This window comes from Aulonocara sp. 'chitande type north' Nkhata Bay, linkage group LG3 (assembly GCF_057382095.1).
Source record: "Aulonocara sp. 'chitande type north' Nkhata Bay isolate Kocher_YH1m ecotype deep benthic linkage group LG3, A_spYH_male_GT1.1, whole genome shotgun sequence".
In the NCBI taxonomy this organism is placed as follows: Eukaryota; Metazoa; Chordata; class Actinopteri; order Cichliformes; family Cichlidae; genus Aulonocara; species Aulonocara sp. 'chitande type north' Nkhata Bay.
This window is the reverse complement of record NC_141346.1, coordinates 54,691,970-54,715,427: the sequence shown is the minus strand read 5'-3', so window position 1 is coordinate 54,715,427 and position 23,458 is coordinate 54,691,970. Positions and strand designations below refer to the sequence as shown.

The following is a 23,458-nucleotide window of genomic DNA, read 5'->3' as shown; positions in this document are numbered from 1 at the left end:
GAAGACTCAGACAAACATGTTTATGGCTTTATCTTATAAAACTCAATATCTCCGTGCTGGGCAAACAGGTTTTGCAGCCGTTTGAGCTAAGATTTTAAAATTATTCACATAATGAAAACCTATACTTTGTCTCAGGCGAGTTTCCCATTCAAATGCATGTAACAGTGAGAATCACACTGTCTTGGCCGTTTGAGCTAAGATTTTAAAATTATTCACATAATGAAAACCTATACTTTGTCTCGGGGGAGTTTCCCATTCAAATGCATGTAACAGTGAGAAACGCATTGTATTGGCGAAATAAAGCGTTTTTCAACAACTTCATATAAATCGCTGTAACTTTTGATAGAAGACTCAGACAAATATGTTCATGGCTTTATCTTATAAAACTCAATATCTCCGTGCTGGGCAAACAGGTTTCGCAGCCGTTTGAGCTAAGATTTTAAAATTATTCACATAATGAAAACCTATACGTTTGTCTCAGGCGAGTTTCCCATTCAAATGCATGTAACAGTGAGAAACACACTGTCTTGGCCGTTTGAGTTAAGATTTTAAAATTATTCACATAATGAAAACCTATACTTTGTTTCGGGCGAGTTTCCCATTCAAATGCATGTAACAGTGAGAAACGCACTGTCTTGGTGAAATAAAGCGTTTTTGTACAACTTCATATAAATAGCTGTAACTTATCTTATAGACTTCAATATTCCCGTGCTGGGAAAACAGGTTTTGCAGCTGTGTGAGCTAAGATTTTAAAATTATTCACATAATGAAAACCTATACTTTGTCTCGGGCGAGTTTCCCATTCAAATGCATGTAACAGTGAGAAACGCACTGTCTTGGCGAAAGAAAGCGTTTTTCATCAACTTCATAGAGCTTGCTGTAACTTTTGATAGAAGACTCAGACACACATGTTTATGGCTTTATCTTATAGACTTCAATATCCCCGTGCTGGGCAAACAGATTTTAAAGCTGTATGAGCTAAGATTTTAAAATTATTCACATAATGAAAACCTATACTTTGTTTCGGGCGAGTTTCCCATCCAAATGCATGTAACAGTGAGAAACGCACTGTCTTGATGAAAGAAAGCGTGTTTTGAAAACGTCATAAAGATAGCTGTAACTTTTGATAGACAGTCGCCACATATTTATGGATTTGCCTTATAGAATTCAACATACCCGTGTTGTGCAAACATGTTTTGCAGTTGTTTGAGCAAAGATTATGAAGTTATTCACAAAATTAAAACTCTGACACTGTAGCGTTGACATTATAATCCAAAATCTGTTCCACTTAGAGGCATGCACACCTCGTTTTCCAACGATTTTACATTGGAGCGGCAAGATCCAAATTTCCTTTGACCATTTCATTCTTTGCAAGCACTCAGATGAAAATCCACCTGAAACTCTTCAAATAATCAGTATAATGTCCTTAACCACATAAAATCTGTCATAGGCACAATACAGGGCTTGCTTTGTGGCAGGTGAATCGGCAGTTATCTGGCTGGCATTCAAGCTCTAAAGCTTTTACCCAGGCCTTGCTTCCACCTCAAACTCCCAAGGTCAAGGTCCCAAGTACCTCTGGGAGCAGTCTGACCAGGCAGAGGAGGTAGAAGCTCAACATTATCTTAACTGACTTTGATTGCATGAACTTGGTCACCTCATTGTATTTTGTGTGATGCTCGAGCGGTCCAGGCTGATTTCCATCCTCTACATTGGCAGTATACACCTTATAGTAACTTTTTACTAGATGGCCACTGTGCAGCAGTCATACACTGCTCTTTACTTAGTAGCCATCAGTACTAACCTGTTTATCCTGTACTAACCTTCAGAGGATCTTCCTTTTAAATAATAAAGTCTACCTCAGTCTGCAGCCTTTTTCACAACATGAAAAAACAATGATTGACTTTTAGTTAGCAAAACACTGTGACAACAGTTGTACTGGATAATATTATACAAATTAAAGAGACATACACGTTATGGGAGTGATTTATTCCATGATGCAGGTTGAGTGCACTATGCTTCCTGAAAAGAACACAGTTGATTTTAATTGCAAAACCAAAAGATCGAACAGAACAGAGAAAAATGAAAGGATAGAGTCGTGGTTATAATTACACTGCTGTTTCACATATGCTGTGTACCATATGTGAAACTCCTTGACTACTACACTGGAACATCATAACTCCCATTTTCCCCTGTGTTTAAGGGGACATTGATACAAAGATGACACATCACTAGAAAACTAAACAAAAATATGAGCAGAATATGTACAAAAGATGAATCAAACCAGGAGGAGTGAACACGATCTGCTGCATCGAATACAAGATGGACCAAAGGGTGGTGACAAGACCTCTTGACACATCTGTAGACTTGTTCAGCTGCTGTCTGGTGCATTGTGACAGCAACTGCTCACATTAGTTCAATTAAAAAAAACATAAAATGACTGTCAAAAGGTAACAGAAACACTCATTTGTGTTTTACATGGGCTGGAAAAGAAAAACTGACAGTATATCAAAAATATCCATCTACATTGCTGTCACTGTGTAACTGTGAGCATCTTCATAAGACAAGAAAATTATTTCCAGTTAACAATAAAGACAGTGAAATATTCCTACTCATGACATTATAATGAAAATACCCAAAAATGTAAAGCAGGCAATGATGCTGAGGAAAGTGGAAACAGTGAGATGTTGTTCAAACCTGGGAAACTCTGTGGCAGGAAACTCCAGAAAAAGAGGGGTAAAAAAAGTGATGTATTTTGGTATTAGTGTAAAACACACACACAAAGGGATATTTACAAAGCGTAAATCACCGATCATATTTACACATTTAAAATGAACCAAACTTTTAAGGAGACGTGATTCCACCACAAGCTTTGCCTAATATAGGCTGATACAATAAAATATATCAACTACAGCTTCCCTCCAATGACGGCAACCTTTGTCTCCAGGGGGTCTGCTCTGACCCAGAAAGTGTTAGGACGGGGATGAGGACAAGGAGAAAGGGCTATACTGTTTCCAGAAATAACTAAATAACAGGAAATGTCACTGAGCAGATCTGCGTCTGCTGTTTCAGGCACCATGGGACAGACAAAGGTGAAACTGATCAGAAACATCACAGACCACACATCTGTAAATTTTGTTACTTTTAAACAGGAACACTTGGAGATGAATGTTTTTTTCTTTTTCTTTTTGTTAAATAAACAAAGCTGTGTGTACATACAGTATATTCCAAAGAAGCTGAGCTGTAAGAGTACTTGTCAGTGGAGATTTCAAAAAGTGCAACACTGCCCTCTTGTGTTTGCATGTGTACACCCATCACATGCAAATTCACAAGGGTTTATATCACATCCTACATTCCATTGAGATTATTATTGCCATTGACGAGAGGAGCAGAATGATAACTGTGTGTGTGTGTGTGGGAGGGGGGGGGGTGCAACAATAATGGAGGGGAACAATGCAAACTACGTTTAGTGCTCACAAATCATTTTAGCACACTAGTCTCTGGTGGTTTCAACTATCTCTCTGACTTTCAGTATCAGTGGAAACCAGTCTTGTGAGACATGCTTGCCGATTGTACCTGTGTTATCAGACAGACAGTGTACAGATGAGCCTTCAAACTGAGCCACTGGCCCTTGTGTCCAGGGTCTCCAGGGTTGGCACAAAAAAAGGGGTGATTACTGAATAGAGTCCCAACACCATGGTCAGCCACTTCCCCAAAATAATTAACACAATACCCAGAAGCAGGAGAGTGGAAGAGTCCATGGAAGAGTGAAGTGACCTGACAGAGGAGGAGGAGAGGGAAAATCTAAAGACGAGAGAAGGAAAAAGGCAGAGTGGAGTCCCTGTGCTCATTAGCCAGCTCGGCTCGCCTCAACTAGCTCTTCAGCATTGCCATGGTGGCCATCAGCTGGTCTGCTAACTGTGTAGCTCTCTGCAGTTCATGTTTAGGACCACACCCGAATGAGTGCCTGGTAAAAAAGAGATAAAAAACAATATGAGAGATGCTAAAGAGACATATAAAATATACATAAAACACATATGTAAGCCCACTTACAGTTATGTAAAAGTGTTATATATGACATAAAGCAATGTATAGTATTAGACGGTGTCCTGTGACATACAGTTCTGGCTCACGCATAACACCAAAACTTCCAAAATGCACCATTTCACAAAAAAGCAGAAAAAATAGTAAAGCACATAATTATATAATTACAATGTAATAATTAATTTGCCTTCTTGGATAGTAAACTTGATTTAATTCTATGGTTGATTAATTGTTTGAATAATTCTGGACTTCATTAAGAATTCCAGCGTGCTGGCTCAAAATTGGGTATAAAAACACAAATTACGTTTAAGTTTTTCCTTCAAAAATCATTAGTTGTTCCACATGCTCTAATCAGTAAAATTCCTATATATATTTCTTTATATTGTTAAATAGAAGTCACAGGACCAAGTTGGCCAGTTGCAATTTGCTAATCTCAGTGTCTTTCTTAAGCACTCCTAGTAGACCAAACCCTCACAGGATCTACATGCTGACAGGGATTTTTATACAATTTGCTTTATTACATGAAACAGAGGTAAAAAAAAAAAATTTCTAATCTTATATAACAGAACACAATCAGGCTTTAAAATTAAGAATGATTTACTTTTGTCACAATGATAGTCGTGACAAAGATAGTTTAATATGTAAATATACAAAGAATGCACTTATTATTGTCAGGAAAGAAAAATGATTACTTTAATGGTGACCGCCATTAACAATCCACTATATCTATGATCGCAAATCAATTCATTACCATCATAACCATAGCCATCATATTGTTTTGTTGTTGCACTGTATTTTATGAGAAACCTTGTCATAAAATTTATAGAAATTATTATATAGAGACATCAGGTCATGTATGATAAAATTAAAAGAATTTTGGCAAGTGTACAAGTATAACTCAGTAACACTAACATTTCAGATTCCTTAGGCATTATGTAGTGCAAAAATTACTGAATGTCATGCAATATGATTAGCTGTGCTTGTTGATGGCCATGAAATGCTATGTGACTACTTTAGAAGCAACGATAATAAACCTCAAAGAACTGCAATGGCAGTAAAAATAACAAAAAGGGGGAAGTCCTTCAGTACCTTGGTGTGTGTTAGCTGCTGGTGTTAGTGGCTTGGGTTTAGTAGCAGTGGTTAGTAGTAGTCCTTATTAGGGAACGGAAGGCGGGGCTACCTCCTGCGTTACCTAGAGTCTGTGAGTCCAGGTCGTCATCGATGTACTCCTCACCCTGGATGATTTGCTGGGTGTCCTCACTGTGATTGACAGGGCTGATCATCTCCTGCTCCTTTACACTGTGCATCTGGGCGTAGTTGTGGGTGCATGGAAGCTTCCTGAAAAACAATGGGGGATATGCATCCTCAGGCCTAAGCCAAGGACTGTGGGATTTGTTGTTTTTGTAAGACGGGGCTGTATAGTCTTCCATTGCGTTCTTTAAGTGACTTTTTGTGGATATTTGTGTTAGAGACACAAGGAGGTGCTGCTGGTGGGTTACTGATATGACAAGAAGCATGCACAATGTGAATTTGCATTCAACTGTTTAGGGTTGTATGACTTCAAACATCATGAGGTGTATGCAACCATCAGGGAATATGATATTTTTATTAAAATAGCTGGTGGTAGCTAAAGATACTGGACAGATGGATACATTTTAGTTCATGCACATCATTACAAAATTTCAATATTGTAGCAATCTAACTTAAGGGATGTTTCAATTTGTGTCACTTACTTTGGTATGGAACCTGAACATTTGATGGATTTCCACACTACCCACAATGGATTTTAAATAGTCAGGTTACAATTAAAATTCAGATTTTCAGCTTTAATTGAGGACGTTTAACAGAAGTATTACATTTATTGTGTAGGAGTTAAAGCCATGTTTAGACACAGTCCTTCATTTTCAGAGGCTTAGAAAATCCAGGGTGATTTCACCAGATGCTGTGTGGTGTATCTCTTGAGATACTCCACTTAGACTTTAGTTCAGCTGCCTTCAGTTACTGCTTGTAAGTGGGTCTCTCTGCATTCTGCTTAATTTATCATGGAATAATGAAAGAATAGCCCTCACCTAGCTTGTGAAGCTGAAAGTCTGCATTTCAATTACATCTTAATTGTTTCATTTACAATCCACTGCAGTGGTGCACAGAGGCAATATTACAAATATTATGTTACTGTACAAAACTACTGACTTTAGAGCTCACCTCATGAGTTTTTCTTTCAACGTTTGATTTCCATTCTTTGTCAGGTTTTTTTGTGCCTACGTCGTTAAGGTGACAGCACTGTAAAATACATGACTCACCTTTTGAACTTATAGAGGATAAAGGCGCCAGTAGCAATAAGACCAATGAGGAAAATGACAGCTAGAGTCCAAACACCGGCACTTCCAGCTGCTCCATGGTAGCCTGGATTGATGAGCACACAGTAAAGAATGCATCACATTTCTACAATCAAAGGACAAAAGGTGAAAACACAGCAGAGCACAACACCAACAGACCCGGATGCAGGAAAAAGAAAGGCCCAGGAGTCAAACCAAAGACTAAGCTGGTGATGCTAATTGCATTTATAGAGAAAGCAGGTATATTATTTATCAACGCACCATTCTCTGCCTCTGTAACTGTTGCGTCTTTAGTAATATAACCTAGTTCTTGGAAATAAACCAATAGGATGCAATTATCATTTAAAATACTGTATACATTTACAAACTTCACTTAATATGTACTGAAGTGCAAAATACATGTACCAAAATATACCTGCATTTGGGTCAGCTAGCATCACGAGCACCTGTAGGCCTCCTCGTATCACAAAGCTGACGTTGTTGTCGTTGAAGACCTGAATGATGGCTGGAATACGCTAAAGATGAGATTAAGTGTATTAAATGTAACTGATGTTACTTATAAAAAACAAACTTGCTAGTCTGTGTCTCCACAGAGTAAAACATGCCACCACCCGTGTTCAGGCATTGGATATGTTTATTATCAGTGATCACATACCTTATCTACAAACAAGCTTCTCTTGGCTGGTTTGGTGTCCAGTGGGAGAACATACAGGTTGGCAGAGGTGGGGAGACCTGGTTTGACCACAGTAACTAGGGAATTCTGAGGTACACCTGTAATCTGGGGCCACAAGATGAAAATGCCAGTCATGTCTTAAATCTGCACTAATCCAATAACTGTATAATTCATATCCTACAGTGTTTAGTGTTAATCAGCAAAGGTTAGCATGCTAACTATGATTATATTATTATTATGTGATTATAACATGGACTATCATTATCTAACAGTAATACTTTTATGTTTTGTATTTTTATAGGAGTACCAGACATTAGACTGGACTGTGCGCTATGAAAAGACAAGAAGTTAGGTTGCGTGACACTACCATCCATTCTCTTTAAAGACCTACCTTAGCCAGTATTTTGGTGACCACCTGGCCAATGTCATCTCTCCACTCTGGGATATTTGGATTGAATCTGTCTAGGTTTCTGCTGAAGCTCAGAGGGATGACTTGGAAGTTATCTGCAGGAGCAGTCAACAAGCATCATGGCTATGATTTAAATTGATCAAATAAAACCTAAAATATTATTTTAGCAAATAAATAAAATTAAAAAGAAATTGCAAATACCTACACATTACGCTGTTTGGACTGATGTGTAACACCTTGGTGGGAACATATGTGGTAAAGAAATCAGTCTGCCTATCCATATGTGTATTTTTTTGCATGAACTAATAGAAGTAGTGTAGCTTGTTGAGAAGCAGCATTTCAAATATGTATAAAACTGTGTACAAAAATCACAAAATAATTTGAGCAACATAATGAAACCAAAGCAAAAAGCTAGTTAAAATGTACTTGAGTTCAGACAGTAAAAAAATCCGAGTTAAACTAAAATAAACTCCCTTTATCTTCAAATATTAAAGCTTGCTTATAAATAAAACAAGCACATCTCTTTGTCAAATGAATTCTAACTTGCTAACTCTGATACACCAGCAATAAAATCATGAGATCATACAATATTTTCCAAAGATGGAAAAATGTCAATTCAATTTTATTTGTACAGCGCCAAATCTCAACAACAGGCGTTTTATATTGTAAGGCAGACCCTACAATAACAGGCAGCAAATTTGTCTCTGTTTGTCTCAGTGACTCTTAGACCAGGAATAGCTTTTAAGTTTTGACTTTACTATCCGAACTCTGACTGAAAAATTTAAGAATGTTGAAAGCTCACTCTCAACAGTAGAAGCCGAGATGTGGTTGAAAGCTATGAGAAAAAGCCTACAGTAGGACAAAGATCTGAATTCAATTTTTTTCAGATTTTTCTTAACTACCTTATCCAAAAGAAAGAATGAACATGTGCATTAAATTTAAGCTAACAGCATTGTTTATGTTAGCAAGAATGAATGACCTCTCTGCACTGAAACATACTTGTTATTACAGTTTTTCTCGATTGCTTAAACACTATCTTTTGAACTCAAATTTCAAAACCATAATGCTATTTTTCAAAAAGCACACCCATTTCCCTGAACTATAAACACAGGGGAATTTAGTGCAGGGAAATACCCTGCTTTAATACATGAGTCAGATTTGGTGAACTGTTATTGGAAAACTGTACACACAAATCCCTTTGATTTTCAGTGCTTACGCCATGTAGTCATTTTGAAAGCACTAGCATTCAATGATGTTGACTTAAGTCAGCACAGCTTGAACTCAATTAGTGGAAACACTAAGAGTCAAAATGTATCACACACCAATCAGAAACTTTGAGGGCCAAAGTCAGCTCATCCGGGTCTGAAAGGTCGAGGAGGAGGAGGCGAAGGAGGTCTAGGACATCAGGGAAGAGGAGGTGGAGGAGGAGGAGGCAGAGGAGAAGGAGGTCTAGGACAACAGCGACAAGGAAGGGGAAGAGCTAGGGCAAGGAGACAAGCGGTCTTGGATGAATTTCGAGCCACTTTAGTTGACTGTGTCCTTGTTTATGGTATGACTATGAGGGAGGCTGGGCAACGAGTACAGCCAAATTTGAGTCGCTTCACTGTTGCCTCCATCATCAGAACCTTCAGGGAGGAAAACAGGTAGGTGTAAGACTGTTCTGTACAGTAACTTCAGTAACTTTTGAGTTACTGAACTCAAGTTTTTTGAGTTTCAGTATGTTTCCATTTTTGTCCTGAAAAAGGTTATTTGACAGTTACAGTAAATGAGTGCTTCTATTTTTTTGTAGGACACAGAGGGGACCACCTGGTGGAGGCCGGTTAAATTGTCAGAGGAGCAAGAGAGGGAGCTTGTAAACATGGAAGATGCCACTAATGTAATCCCCCTGCGAGGAGGAGATTGATTGAGGATGATCATAATTTTCGAGGGATAAATGCCATTAGCCTCTCCATATTGACCACATCCTCCGAAAGAACCAATTCCAGATGAAACTGGCATAGATTGGTTCTTTTGAATGATAGTCTGAAAGAGTGAAAAACCAACAAGTGAGTTCTGATATTGTATGAAGTATTGTGTTACATCACAGCATGATAGTTTATGCTGCCATTTGTGCACTCTTAAACTGTGGTTCAGGGTAACTCTATTGTGTTAGTCAGGTTTTAACCTGACCAAAAGGAGACGCATTGGTTGTGTCTTTTGTCTTCATCATGTGAAAAGGTTTTTGAGGGGAAGAACCACAAGCAACATGACTTGCCAGTTCTGGAAATATTGTTTTTAATTTATTGCACCAATGTGTAAGACTATGTTGTAGTGTGTGTGTTTGAGGCCTTGTGTGTTATGTCTGTGGGCAAAATTTGTTTTTTCAGCAAGTGAATGGTTTTGAGTGTAGAGCTTCATTTTGACCTGAAAATACGATGTTTGGGAAATTGGGTGAGACGTTATGGATTTGTGTTTACTGTTTTGAGAATACGAGGCATAGTTTCGAGAAATGTGTTTAACCACTCGAAAAAAATACTGTAATCTCTGGCTCACTTCCACAACATGTCTTTGATCCTGTCCTCCTTCTCTCTCCCCAACCAATCGTGGCAGATAACCGCCCCACCCTGAGCTTGCTCGTAGGGGGTCATATGGGGTTGGGTTTTTCTGACAATAGTGCCTTGAAATGACTGTTGTTGTGATTTGCCGCTGTATAAATAAAATTGAATTGAAGAATTGAATTAAAATGAATATTGTAATTCTATTTTGGCCAACAGACAAATGTAACTTTCTCAGAACCTTTGATATAATAACCTCTTTCTCTTCACCTCTTAGCACATACAAACATACGTTACCGTAAACTCGGACAGTTCTTGTGTCCTGCACCATGGATCGGCTGTTTGTGGCCTGTACCGTGACTGAGACTTTGCCTGTTCCTGGGAAACGAGTCAGAAGGTTGTTCTGCAGAGTCAGGATGGGCTGCAGGAAAAATTCACAGTATTAGTGATAAAAACATGTGGAACATCTGGAAAAACAAAAAAATGGAGGTCTGGAGGTCAGAAATATTCAGAACATTTTTGGGTTTATTTAATAAACCTATGCAATATGAAACCTGCTGTGCATAATAAATTTTGAGACTATTTTAATTCATTGCTATAGTCACTGGGCCACAAATTTGCTCATAGCTTAAATTAAAATTGGTATTGCAATTGTTCCAAGCGAGGAACCCTAACAAGAAACCCCCCATATTGTACTCTGGGTCCAGCAACCTACTGCCTTCTTGCAAGAAGGCAGTGCACAATGTAACTAGTTAATACTTAGCAGCTACACAAATTTTGGTCTCTTTGTCACTGTAAAAAGAAACTGAAAAGTTTATACATATCAGAACATAATAAAAATCATCTGTTCTTTACCAGGTCTTAAAATTAAATAAATAAAACTTCAGGCAAAGTACAAAACATTTCCTATAATGCTGTGTCATTGTTTATTGAACAAAACCTTATCCAAAATGCACAATCAGAGTGTCAAATTTAAGTACACCCTTACTAGTTCCTTGGGAATTAAAAAGATAAGTAGCCACGGGGGGCTGCAAATTAAATGCACGTCATTAATTTAATTCGGGAACCCAACCACGGCCACAAAATCAGATTTTTTTGGCAGTTTTCTGGTCTGGAGGAAGAAGTGGAATAAATTCAAGACATTCTTCCTAGTAGTAGAGATCTTGGGAAATTCACCCCAAGGTTACAGTGCAATGCTCAGAGAAAGTGCAAAAACCACCAAAACAACCAACCAAGCAAAAAAACAATCCAAGAACTACATCTCAGACTCTACAGGCCTCAGCTACCATGTTAAATTCAAGATTTAGAAAAAGACTGAACAAGTACAGTGTGTCTGGAAGGGTTCCCAGGAGAAAGCCTCTTTCTAGAAAGAACACAGCAGCACTCATTATCATTGCAAAATTTTATCTGAACAAACTACAACACTTCAGCAACTGTGTTTTTTGGACATATGTGACTAAAGTGCATATGTTTGGCCATAATGCATAATACATAAAAACCAAACATTTCAGCACAAACACCTCATACCAATTGTCAAACCCAGTTGACAATTAGGTGATTCTTTGGGCTCATTATACAGCAACTTGGCTTAGGCACCATGTAGTCTGCTGCTGCTATTATTTATTATTGTTTGCTGGGTTTTTTGTTGTTGCTACGGTATTTAAACGTAGAATGGGAGGCAGAGCCTTCAGCTTGCAGGTCCCTCTTCTATGGAACCAGCTCTCAGTTTAGATCAGTCTTAGAGATTTCTTTTTTTGATGAAGTTTTAGTTTAGTTTCCAGCATCAGGCCTAAAGTGCTGGGGAGTGCTTCTCATGACACACTGTTTCTTCCTCTTAATCACCACTTTTCACGTTTGTTTGTACACCACTCTGTATTCAATCCTTAGTTACTTAGCTGAACTAACGCAATTTTAATGGAATTCCACAGATTTTACAGTTAGAAATGAATTTATAAATGAATGACAATTGAAGTTTTTCCTTTACCTGCATGCTGTCTCCTATCCACCAGTAAAAGACAGTCAGGTTGGCCTCACTGGGAAGGACAGTAGCAGTGAGATTGACCTCATGGTTTCTCCCAGCAATGGGAACCACTTCTAGGTGTACTTCCTGTAGTGGGGCTACAAGAAATGAAATTCTATTAAAATAATAAGAAAGGGTCAGACTCTACAGGCCTCAGCTACCATGTTAAATATTAAAGTTCGTGTCAGTAGAATTAGAACATTTCTAACTGACAAATAAGAAGTGAAAAATGAAGTGAGATTCAGAACGGTCTCCACCATATTTGGCAAAGCTAGACAGATATGAGAGGAGCGAACCAACTGGCAAAAGATGATTTCATCACGTTTTTTCCCTGCTAGGTATTAATAGAAATTCAGGACAAATGAGTATAGATGTTTGTGACAGGCAGTGTGAGCTTCAGTGATGAGACATCAGCAAAAACTCCACCTCCAAGAAAGAAAATACATTTTAGAGGCTGTCTAATTAAAAGACAAGGAAGTTCACCAGGAAACCCAACCTGTGACCTGGATGTACATGGTAGCCTCATCGTGTCCAGCCATATTCTCAGCCTTCACTTTGACCTTGTAAATGCCTGGATTTTCATAACGGTGCTGGATGGGTTCATCAGTCACAGTCAGGTTCTGGTAAATTGTCCGTACCCCATCACCAAGATCCACCTGATACTTGGTGCTGCTGGTGTCACCCTGTTAAAGAAAGATAATGTTCAACAAACTGAAACTGAATAAATGAGGAAAAAGTAAAAAGAAAACAACTTTTGTCCTACCTGCTCCTGGTGGACAGTGAATGTGATGTCATCCCCAGGTGCCACAGCCAGCATCTGCCCTTTTATGCCAACTCGTAATCCTTTAGGCGCGAGCAGGGGGCAGCTGTGCTTTTTAGAGCTCTGCTGCTTGTTTGGCTCCCCTTCACATGAGTTAGATATCATCTTCCTGTAGCTGAAACACAGCAGAGGACAGAGTGTGAAGTCAGGCGTGCACTCTTACTGAAAGCAAGATTAGAGAGTGAATAACAATGCTGGTAGGTGTGAACTTGAGACAGAGCTGGAGCTGGGTTGGAGAAAACGTAAAATCAACAAGAACAGACCCAGTGCTGGACATGTAGGTCTGTCCTAGGTGGCAGTCTTCAGGTGGTGAATCTGGATCATACCAGAAGTCAGCAATGCAGCGGTCAGTTTCCATGTGTGATTGCTCGAATCCATAATCACTACAAAGACATTTCAGCATCATAAAAATTAATAACTGTTCACTAAGCAAGAAAGTTATGCTGGTCTGAGCAAATACTTGAAAAAGTAAAGGCCTCAAAGATAACACAGCATGAAGTACATTTATATGGATACACCGTAATAACATGGGAATGGTTGGTGATATTAAAGTCCTGTTTGTGGCACATTAGTATATGTGAAGGGGCAAACTCCTCGAGGTGGGTGGTGACCATGGTGGCCATTTAGAAGTCGGCCATCTTGGATACAACTTTTGTTTTTTCAATAGGCCATGTGACACATCAAACTTATTGGTAATGTCACAAGAAAAACAATGGTGTGCTTGGTTTCCACGTAACTTTATTCTTTCATGAGTTATGTACAAGTTTCTCTTTGTTCACAGTCATTGACATGTCGAAGAGGTTAACACGTGAGGAGCGGATCGAAATTGTGTTGATATCTGGTGAACGCAGTAACCGGGTCATTGCAGCAGATTTCAATGCAAGACACCCTACGGGACCACCCATCTCCCATGCTACAGTCAGCAAACTGCTTGCTAAGTTTCGTGATTTTTGCCAAAATGTGGACGCAAGCAAACTGTTACTAATGAAGAAACATCAGTGGCTGTCCTAGCTTCATTCAGCAAGAGCCCACAGCGTAGCACTCACCGCATCTCACTGGAGAGTGGCATTAGTTGAACATCCCTTCGGCGGATATTAGCTTCTCACAAACGGCACCCTTACAAAATCCAGCTACTGCAGCATCTCAACGAGGATGACCCAGATCGGCGCACAGAATTTGCAGAATGGGCAAAACAAAAACTGGAACAGGACCCTCAGTTCACGCAGAAGATTTTGTTCAGAGATGAGGCAAACTTTTATGTGAATGGTGAAGTTAACAAACAAAACCACCGCTATTGGTCTGACACTAACCCATATTGGATGGATCCCTCCAAGACTGTTGGACCAACAAAAGTGATGGTTTGGTGTGGTATATGGGGTACAACGATAGTGGGTCCATTCTTCATCAATGGAAACCTCAAGGCCACTGGATATTTGAAATTGCTACATGATGATGTGTTTCCCTCTTTGTGCACTGAAGCTGGCATGTTCCCTGAGTTTTTCCAGCAAGATGGTGCTCCACCACATTATGGGTGCCAGGTCCGAGCATTCCTAGATGAACAGTTTCCTGGAAAGTGGATTGGTCGTGGTGGCCCGAAGGTCTCCCGATCTGACCCCCTTAGACTTTTATCTTTGGCGCCATCTGAAGGCAATTGTCTATGGTGTGAAGATACGAGATGTGAAGCACCTGAAACTACGGATACTGGATGCCTGTGCTGGCATTTCTCCTGTGGTGTTGCTATCAGTGTGTGAAAAGTGGGAGAAGAAGGTTGCATTGACAATCTAACACAATGCAGCACATTGAACACATTTTATAAGTGGTCAGAAACTTGTAAGTAACTCATGAAAGAATAAAGTTACATTGAAACCAAGCACACCATTGTTTTTCTTGTGACATTACCAATAAGTTTGATGTGTCACATGGCCCTCTTCCTATTGAAAAAACAAAAGTTGTATCCAAGATGGCCGACTTCTAAACGGCCACCATGGTCACCACCCATCTTGAGGAGTTTGCCACCTCACATATACTAATGTGCCACAAACAGGACTTTAATATCACCAACCATTCCCATGTTATTATGGTGTTTTCCATATAAATGGCCCACCCTGTAGTGTGCACAGTGTCCTTTATTTGCATTTATAAACAATACATTTGCTTTTGTTTCCGCATTCTACTTTCAGATACAATAATAGAGGAAATATGATGTAATCTGAAACCAGTTCAGTGCATATTTACCAGTTGTAGTCTTTCTCAGTACACTGGCAGGGTTTGTTGGTCAGAGCTGATGTGTAGCTTTTTCCTTTTATGCAGAATGCAGTGTCCTTCCTCTTCCTGAACGTCCGCTCCTGGCCCATAATGCACTTTTCCTCCTAAGGGTGATAAAATCCATGTGCACACTCTGTAGCCACTTATATGTTTGTACAATCTGATACAACCAAACACAGCTCGAGAGCCATGACCTTAGAAATAGATAATTTCCCTTGGAAACTTCAAAAAGCTAGAATCTATAACACAGCTTAAATCATGTGAATGTGCTGCATCTCTGTGTGAGTCCGTGTGCATTACCTTCTGATCTGTGAACTGCCAGGAGTCATAATCAGACTCAGTGCACTGACGGGGAAAAGACTGCCTAAAGTCCACTTTCACCAGCTCCCAGTCTGACCTATAGCTGATGTGGCCAAACACACTGCAAGAAAACACACACACACACACGCAGTATAACGAAAAAAGCCTTTTTTTGTCGGCACAAAGGAAAGTCTGAACATCAGGCTTTTTTCATTTTTTAGCATCAACACCTAAATGGTAAAGACAGGATATTTCCTTAATGTTCTGCTTGTTTGATAAAACATTAACAACGTTCTTGCTTCCAGCTGTTTGTTAGATTCTTTCCTCTGTGTTTCCTCAGAGTCACTTACACACCTGACACAAACAGCAGCAACTTCATTAATTATTCTAAGACTGGTAATTCACAACATGTGCTTTTCTAAAACACAGAGTGGCAGTTTTAAAATGTAAGTATTTATTTTACAGCATTATTGTGGCATTATTGTGTATGATGCAAGGGGCAACACTGAGATAATCTTTACCTAAACCATCTTGCAGCTTTACAAATGGATTGTATCTCTATTGGAAATGTAGCTCAAGTGATAAAGCCTTTTAGCAAAGTCACAGTTCCCCATCCTTTCCACTAGATGGTGGTGTTCTACAGGAAATCACAGGTGATGCGCCATATTCCCATTACTGAACTCAGCTGTTTACAGTTTTTCTCGATTGCTTAAACACTATAACCAGGCCTCTAAACTAAAATTTCAAAACCGTAACGCTACTGTTCAAAAAGCTCACCCATTTCCCTGAACTATAAACACTATTCCCTGCTTTGACACATGACTCAAATTTGGTGAACTGTTACTGCAAAACTCTACACACAAATCCCTACATTTTACAGTGCTTACACCATGTAGTCATTTAGAAAGCACTAGCATGCAATAATGTTAACTTAAGTCAGCATAGCTTGAGCTCAATTAGCACACAATTAACCAGGTGGAAACACTAGGAGTCAAAATTTAGCACACACCAATCAGAACCTGCGATAGATAGATAAAAGGGCCAAAGTCAGCTCATTCAGGTTTGAAACAATGGATCCAAAGAGATGCAAAGGAAGAGGACGTGGTGGAGAAAGAGGACGTGGTGAAGGAGGTGGAGAACGACGGCGACAAGGAAGGGGAAGAGCAAGGGCAAGAAGACAGTCAGTCTCGGATGAAATTCGAGCCACTTTAGTTCACCATGTCCTTGTCCATGGGATGACTATGAGGGAGGCTGGGCAACGAGTACAACCAAATTTGAGTCGCTTCACTGTTGCCTCCATCATCAGAACCTTCAGGGAGGAAAACAGGTAGGTGTACTTGCAGTAAGACTGCTTTGTACAGTAACGTTTAAGTTACTGAACTTATGTGTCTTGAGTATGTTTCCATTATTTGCCTGTAAAATGAATGTGTGACAGTTACAGTAATGAGTGCTTCTATTTTTGTAGGACACAGAGACGACCACCTGGTGGAGGCAGGTTAAGGCTTTTGTCGGAGGAGCAAGAGAGGGAACTTGTAAACATGGTAATTGCAAATAATGTAATCCGCCTGCAAGAGATTCAAAGGAGAGTGATTGAGGATGATCATCTTTTTCGAGGCATAAATGCCATCAGCCTCTCCACAATTGACCGAAAGAATCAATTCCGGATGAAACAGGCATACCGAGTCCCTTTCGAACGAAACTCTGACAGAGTGAAAAACCAACGTGTGGAATATGTTCAGGTATGAGTTTTGATACTGTATAAAGTATTGTGTACCATCACAGCATGGCAGTTTATGCTGCCATTTCAGCACTCTTGAACTGTGGTTCAGGGTACCGATTGACTCTACTGTGTTATGTGTTTTGCAGAGAATCTTTGAGATTGAAGGACGGCCTGTTCCCCATGAAATAATCTTTGTGGATGAGGCAGGTTTTAACCTGACCAAAAGAAGGAAAAGGGGGAGGAACATAATTGGCCATCGGGCTATTGTAAATGTCCCTGGTCAGCGTGGGGGGAATGTCACTATGTGCGCAGCCATCAGCCAACGAGGGGTACTCCACCGCCATGGCGTACTAGGACCCTATAACACTATGCTTCTCCTTGCTTTTCTTGATGGTTTAAGACAACATATGTTCCAGCTGGACTACAGGGAACCAGCACAGCCAGAGCAGCCTCACTACGTTGTTGTGTGGGATAACGTCAGCTTCCATCGCGCTGCTCTGGTTCGTGACTGGTTTACCAATAACCCAAGGTTTTCTAATATCTTTCTGCCTGCATACTCTCCCTTTCTAAACCCGATAGAGGAGTTATTTTCGGCATGGCGGTGGAAAGTGTATGGCCGAGAACCTTATGTCCGTGTTCACCTCCTTCAGGCCATGGAAGAGGCCTGCCTAGACATATCAGTAGATGCATGCCAGGGGTGGATCAGGCATGCAAGAGGATTTTACCCCCGCTGCCTGGCTGGGGCCAATATAGCCTGTGATGTGGATGAGATTCTCTGGCCTGACCCAGACCAAAGACAAGATGCTGAGGTGGGATAATGTTTCTGGTGTGTGTTGTACTGTATAGTACATGAATGACAATGTGCCACTGTACATACATTGGTTGCGTCTTTTGTGTTTATCATGTGACAAGGGTTTTGAAGGGGAGAACCATAAGCAACCTATTTGTTTTGGAACTATTGTTTTGAATTAATTGTACCAGTGTGCAAAACTCTGTTGTAGTGTGTGTGTTTTTGAGGGCTTGTGTTTGATGTCTGAGGGCAAAGTTTGGTTTTTCAGCAGGAGTGAATAGTTTTGGGTGTAGAGCTTCATTTTGACCTGGAAATAGGATGTTTGGGAAATTGAGTGAGATGTTATGGATTTGTGTTTACTGTTGTGAGGATATGAGGCGTAGTTTCAAGAAATGTGTTTTAGCAATCGAGAAAAACTGTAATCTGTGTGTGTCTGTTAGAACATTTTTAAGCATACTGATGTGACTCAAATCAGTCACTCTGACATATGTTATTGGCTTGCAATCACTTCGTTGGAGTGCCGCGCAAGCAAGACTAATGTTGTCTTTACCAGCGTCGTTAAAAGGTAGTGACAGATGTCTCGGCTGCAGATTCACATATGCTGATGTTCCACTTTTTACCTCTGTTGTTCTTCTTGCTCTTACTTGTTTGATTTGGTCAAATACGGATTATCCTGCTTCTTAAATTTGGAGGATTTTTAAAGCAATTATCTGATTTAAAATTATTCCATGCTGTGTGGTACAGACTGTCAAAAAAGTTTGGATTTCAGTTTTGCTAAGGTAAAATTTGAAGTCTTATTTAGTAACAATTAGCAGGATCTGTGCTAATATTAGCTGATAGCTTACGACATCACCCTCCTGATCAAATATGGTAACCTCTGACTCCAAAATAACGACATGGCAGCTGCCCAAAAATACTTATCTTGAGTCTTTAATCTAATAAGTAGCTACAAACTGTCTATCTTTGTATACAGTCTATGATCACAATACGCCAATTTCAAAATTCTGAAAACCACCTATGGAGGACAAGGAGAAGATCCTGCCTTAGTAATGTGGATGAACGCATGTTTAACATTTCCATCCGTGAGTCTTATCTAGATTTTGTAAACAACATTTTGCTGGGTCACTGCAAACCTTTCAGTGTACTTCAGTGTAAAAATGTTTATTGCTTTATTTGTGTATTAATTCCCACCAGCTGTGGAGTTAATTTAGTTATTTCTTTGTCTACTTTTGAATGGGCGCTCCAGAGCATTAACACTTCTGTTAGTGGACAAACAACAGTCCAATCAGCTCAGTGAACACAAATCAAAACTTATTACAGTTTTTTCTGATTGCTTAAGCACATTTTTTGTAACTATTGGCTAATTTTGCAAAACTCTTCACACAAATAAGAAAACCTGTCACCCAATAATCAAAACATTGTAGTTCTCTTGCAAAAGCAAACACAGCTGGATTAACTCTTCACACCTTCGTAAAAATGGTGTTTCCGTATCAAACAGTACACACAAGCCATCATCTACTAAGCACACAATGCGCCAACTGCACACTGATGGTATGAATACAAAACACATCTGGCTTTTGCTTTCTCTGCGCACAAGGTAGGCTATGTCAGTTTGAGCTCATACTTCTGTCATAGATCCATAAGCATAGAGGGATCCAAACTTCAAGTACTGGTGTTTATTCAAACACATCAAAACAAACACAAGTGTTCATTTCCAAGTATAGGATTATTTGCAATCGCCATAATGACTATATGGGTTACTTGGTCTGCAGTGAACATGCTTCCTCTGCCCCAGCATCTGGTCATCTAGCAATTCTGTAAAGTAACAATTTCAGTATTTTTACATCAATGGTATTGGTGTGTTTCTCATTGGCATATGGCAGTGCTACAAATCTTTGTGCGAAGTGACTGTACTAACCGATTCTCATTTCAAGATGTCCTTATGGTACTTGCTACAGTGTAGCGGCTCGAGTTAGGCTGGACCCGTTGGCCAGCTACCCTCAGGGTCATTCCACGGTTGATGACATGGTCCACTATTGTAACTCTGATGTCATCAGCAATTCTATTTCTTACTCTTCCTACCCTTCCTCTCCCCCTTCCTCGTCTTCCTCTTGCTCCTCCTTGTCCTTGCCGTCCTCTTCATCCTACTTCTTCACCTCCACGTCCTCTTCCTCGGCCTCCTCTACTTCTCACTCTTTCTGCTCCCTCCATTGTACTCCGCACACACAGCTTACCTGTATTATAGTGCTTAGGCTGATTGCAAAGTGAACTAATTATCTAAAAAAGTTTTCACATGTGAAAGTGTGCCAGACAGTTGGCAAATTAGTGTTAATGATAGCCATACATGTGTATACTTTTGCTAGGAGTGTGTTGGAAATTTGGTAATTGAGTGTTGTGCAGTGAATTGTGCCTACAGTTTTGCAAAGTGTGTGTTACAAAATTGCAAACTGAGTGCAAAGCAGTTTTTGTGCTTTTAGTTTTGCAAACTCAGTGAGTGGTTTTGCTATAAGTCTGAATAGTTTTAGAGATTGTGCTACAGGAATCACAGTTAGTGTTTAAGCATTCAGAAAAAACTGTAACAGCTCCCTTTGTTAAACAAACAGAGCTAAGTAGGAGAAAACACATGTTTGTACATTGTTTTCAGGAGAGTTTTGTTGCAGAATGTGATTAGATACAAACCAGTGATGTGGTTTTCTATTATGTTTCTTACAAGTGGTTTAGAAGCAGCAGAATGAGGTGATTTCATGATCTCACAAAGCAGTATGTGCAGTAGAAACCTGCCTGTGCTGTCCTGATATTTGACTGGGTGTTATTAGTATGAGTGGTGGATGAGCTCTACTCCCCACCTGTCCTTGGTGCTAAGTCACTGTTCAAAGACTTCATTACGGGATGGCAGCCTCCGCCATCAAAAATCGAAACTCCGTGGCAAGGATATAGACCCTGGCTAATCTATCAGACATGAGCTGCCCTCAACACCCTTCCTTGGCCGCCGACCCTATCTCGCTGGAGTCAGTTGGATGGCACATATATATGTGTGTGTGTGTGTGTGTGTGTGTGTGTGCGTGTGTGCGTCTGAGTGTGTCTCAGCCCAGAGGCTGTGTGCCTGACATCTCTGATAATGGTGAGTGAGCTTGAATGTTCGATCTCTCCTCCTCATGTGTGTGTGCCTGCGCGTGTATCTGTGCGTGTGTGTGACAATCTCTTTGCCCTTCTCAGCAGATTACTGCTAGGAGTGAGTCTTATCTGTGTGCCAAGGTCTGGAGTCTAAGATGATGTGACAAGTGTCACTCCTGCTAACTTAGAGATGGAGAGATTTGGAGAGAGCGAGTGAGAGAGAGAGAGAGAGAGAGAGCAAGCAAGAGAAGACAGACTTTACGCCTAAAAAGATATGAACGCCTGACATCTGCACCTAAAGCTACCTGCAGTTGATATTCAGTACTCATAGAGTGAGAAGCCAAAGAAATCGAAAACTGTAGTGGTACCAGTTTTCAAGAACAAAAGAGTTATAGTAATTACAGACTGATGAAGATGATACCGATAAGCTATGAATCTGTTGATGGTAGATGTAATATTTTCTTTGAAAGTGCTGATCAGGAAGTACAGAAAAGGTCAGAAGGTTTTGCAAAATGCTTTTGAGGATTTCGAGAAACAATATGATAGGTTGCCAAACTCTATGCTACAGCATTAGGAAGTCAGGATTGGCAGAAATGTACGTGAGGCCAGGACATGAATGAGGACAGGGAGACAGGTGGAATTACAAACAGGTACTGGCTTTGACCCCCTTCTTGTTTACAACAGTGATAGACAAGCTGACAGATGCAATCAGGCAGGAGTCTTTGTGGATAAAGATGTTCACAGTTAACACTGTGATTGTGTAGGGAGGAGTAGGTGGGAGAGCCTGGAAAGGTGGAGGGATACGTTGGAGAGAAGAGGAGTGAAAGTCAGAAGAAGCAATGTGAATGAGAAAGAGTGACAATACAAGGAGCAGAGGTAGTGAAGATGGACAGTTTCAACTAATATGAGGCTGATGCTCAAATTTTTGTTGGGAGAGACCAAATGGACAGTATTAGAAATTAGTATATCAGAGAGACGGCTCAGGTTGAGTACTTTGAAGACAATGTTAGAGAGGCAAATAATGAGATAGTAAAGAGTTTGGACAAATAATGCTGTATATCAAGCTGCCAGGCAGAAGAAAATAAGAGCAATCACAGAGGAGGTCCATGGACCTAGTGAAGGAGGACAAGCAGAGCGTTAGTGTAAAAGATGAGGATGCAGGGGATATGGTGAGACAGAGGAAGGTGATTAGGCTGTGTTAGAGTGTAAAGGTTCTCAGGCCTTGGTTTAGCTCACTGGGATGAGCAGGCGCCCATAGGCCGTTTGGCTGAGAGTGGCAAATCCGAATCTGAATCCGACCCCTGTTCATACAATACTGTCTTTCAAGCTGTATATAAAGAAATGAGGGCTTATGGCTCAAGACTTATGCACAGCACCGTAGACGCTAACTAAGCTGCCTGTACTGCTGTACTAGTCTAAGCCTGCTCAGGATGCGTTCACAAATACTTAGCAGACTATGGGAGTAATATGTCAGCAGGTGAGTATGTAGGGGTCCTCTGCTCCCATCATTCTCTGCTTTAATGTGAAACTGAAGAGAAACTAGGTGCCACTCTCCAAAAAGGGGGACTGCTTTATTGGAAAAGAAAAATGAGCTCCTTTAAATGTACTCTATTACCCGGTAGACCTTTCAGACAACTTATTAAAAACGTATACGAGTACAGGAAGAGTTAAGGATACAATAAAAGGTAAATTGTAGGAGATGTAAGGTATTTAAATTCTTCTCCACAATGCTGAATAGATATGGAATATGAGAGAATATATTGTCAGCTACATAAAGGAAAGTTTGAATTTGTATTTTTTTAAAAGGCACCTAAAATTTCAGACCCTTTTCAGTTAATTTAACTGAACAGTGTGTTTTATCATTCTGGCAGAAGCACTGAAATTGAAATTTTCACTCACGTCATGACCAGGGTCTCATCTCCTGGCTCACTCAGAAGTCCATCGACGAACACGGAGGTGCTTGTAAAGTTGTGAATGTTCCACGTCCGTCCTTCATCAATACTGAACCTGTGGGAAAGGATGAAGTGTTCAGAATCACCAAGACAGAAGCAGAGTCTCATGAAACTGTCTTCAGATATAACAAAAGAGCCTTGCCCTGATGTCAGCAAATGAAATCTTAAATAACAATCAAAATACTAGAAATCAACATTAGACTTATCATTTGGTACTTCTAATGTTGATTTCATTTGGTACTTAATGAATTTAGATTATGTTGCCCTTTATACTGTCTGTCTAAAACCTGCGTGATTAGCACAACTAGCTAAATGCTGAATACCTAGTGCATCCTAGAAAACTGGTGTATCCACTTCATGGTGTAATTTCAGTTTATTTTCAGTACAGTTTCTCACATTGTCCCTCTGTTTGGTTCAGAAAGCTATCAGATGTTAAGGTAACTTTTTCAGCTCATAGCTAGCTTGTAGCTATTGTTTGCCATTG

At 40.0% G+C, this 23,458-nt stretch overlaps 2 protein-coding genes across 4 annotated transcripts in view; one reads left to right on the top strand and one right to left on the bottom strand.

Moving 5' to 3' along the window:
• Window positions 1-1,976: 1,976 nt before the first annotated feature.
• Window positions 1,977-23,458, bottom strand: part of sorcs2 (sortilin-related VPS10 domain containing receptor 2) — a 387,669-nt gene continuing 366,187 nt past the window's right edge. The window contains exons 14-27 of one of the 3 annotated variants that reach the window (XM_086285286.1): window positions 22,922-23,029; window positions 15,399-15,519; window positions 15,069-15,202; window positions 13,097-13,216; window positions 12,777-12,948; window positions 12,510-12,696; window positions 11,978-12,111; window positions 10,291-10,414; window positions 7,442-7,554; window positions 7,033-7,155; window positions 6,793-6,892; window positions 6,342-6,444; window positions 5,131-5,424; window positions 1,977-3,964 (exon numbers count right to left, since the gene is read on the bottom strand). In XM_086285286.1, the coding sequence (XP_086141412.1) occupies window positions 5,169-5,424; window positions 6,342-6,444; window positions 6,793-6,892; window positions 7,033-7,155; window positions 7,442-7,554; window positions 10,291-10,414; window positions 11,978-12,111; window positions 12,510-12,696; window positions 12,777-12,948; window positions 13,097-13,216; window positions 15,069-15,202; window positions 15,399-15,519; window positions 22,922-23,029 (1,795 nt within the window). In that variant the 3' untranslated portion in view covers window positions 1,977-3,964; window positions 5,131-5,168. The remainder of the gene's footprint in view (window positions 3,965-5,130; window positions 5,425-6,341; window positions 6,445-6,792; window positions 6,893-7,032; window positions 7,156-7,441; window positions 7,555-10,290; window positions 10,415-11,977; window positions 12,112-12,509; window positions 12,697-12,776; window positions 12,949-13,096; window positions 13,217-15,068; window positions 15,203-15,398; window positions 15,520-22,921; window positions 23,030-23,458) is intronic. The other 2 variants (XM_086285287.1, XM_086285288.1) reach the window with 2 other exon arrangements.
• On the top strand, window positions 16,469-18,324 carry LOC147336229 (uncharacterized). Its single transcript, XM_086287780.1, has 3 exons — window positions 16,469-16,725; window positions 16,864-17,137; window positions 17,265-18,324. Exons 1-3 carry the CDS (start codon window positions 16,469-16,471, stop codon window positions 17,934-17,936), a joined length of 1,203 nt encoding a protein of 400 aa, XP_086143906.1. The 3' UTR covers window positions 17,937-18,324.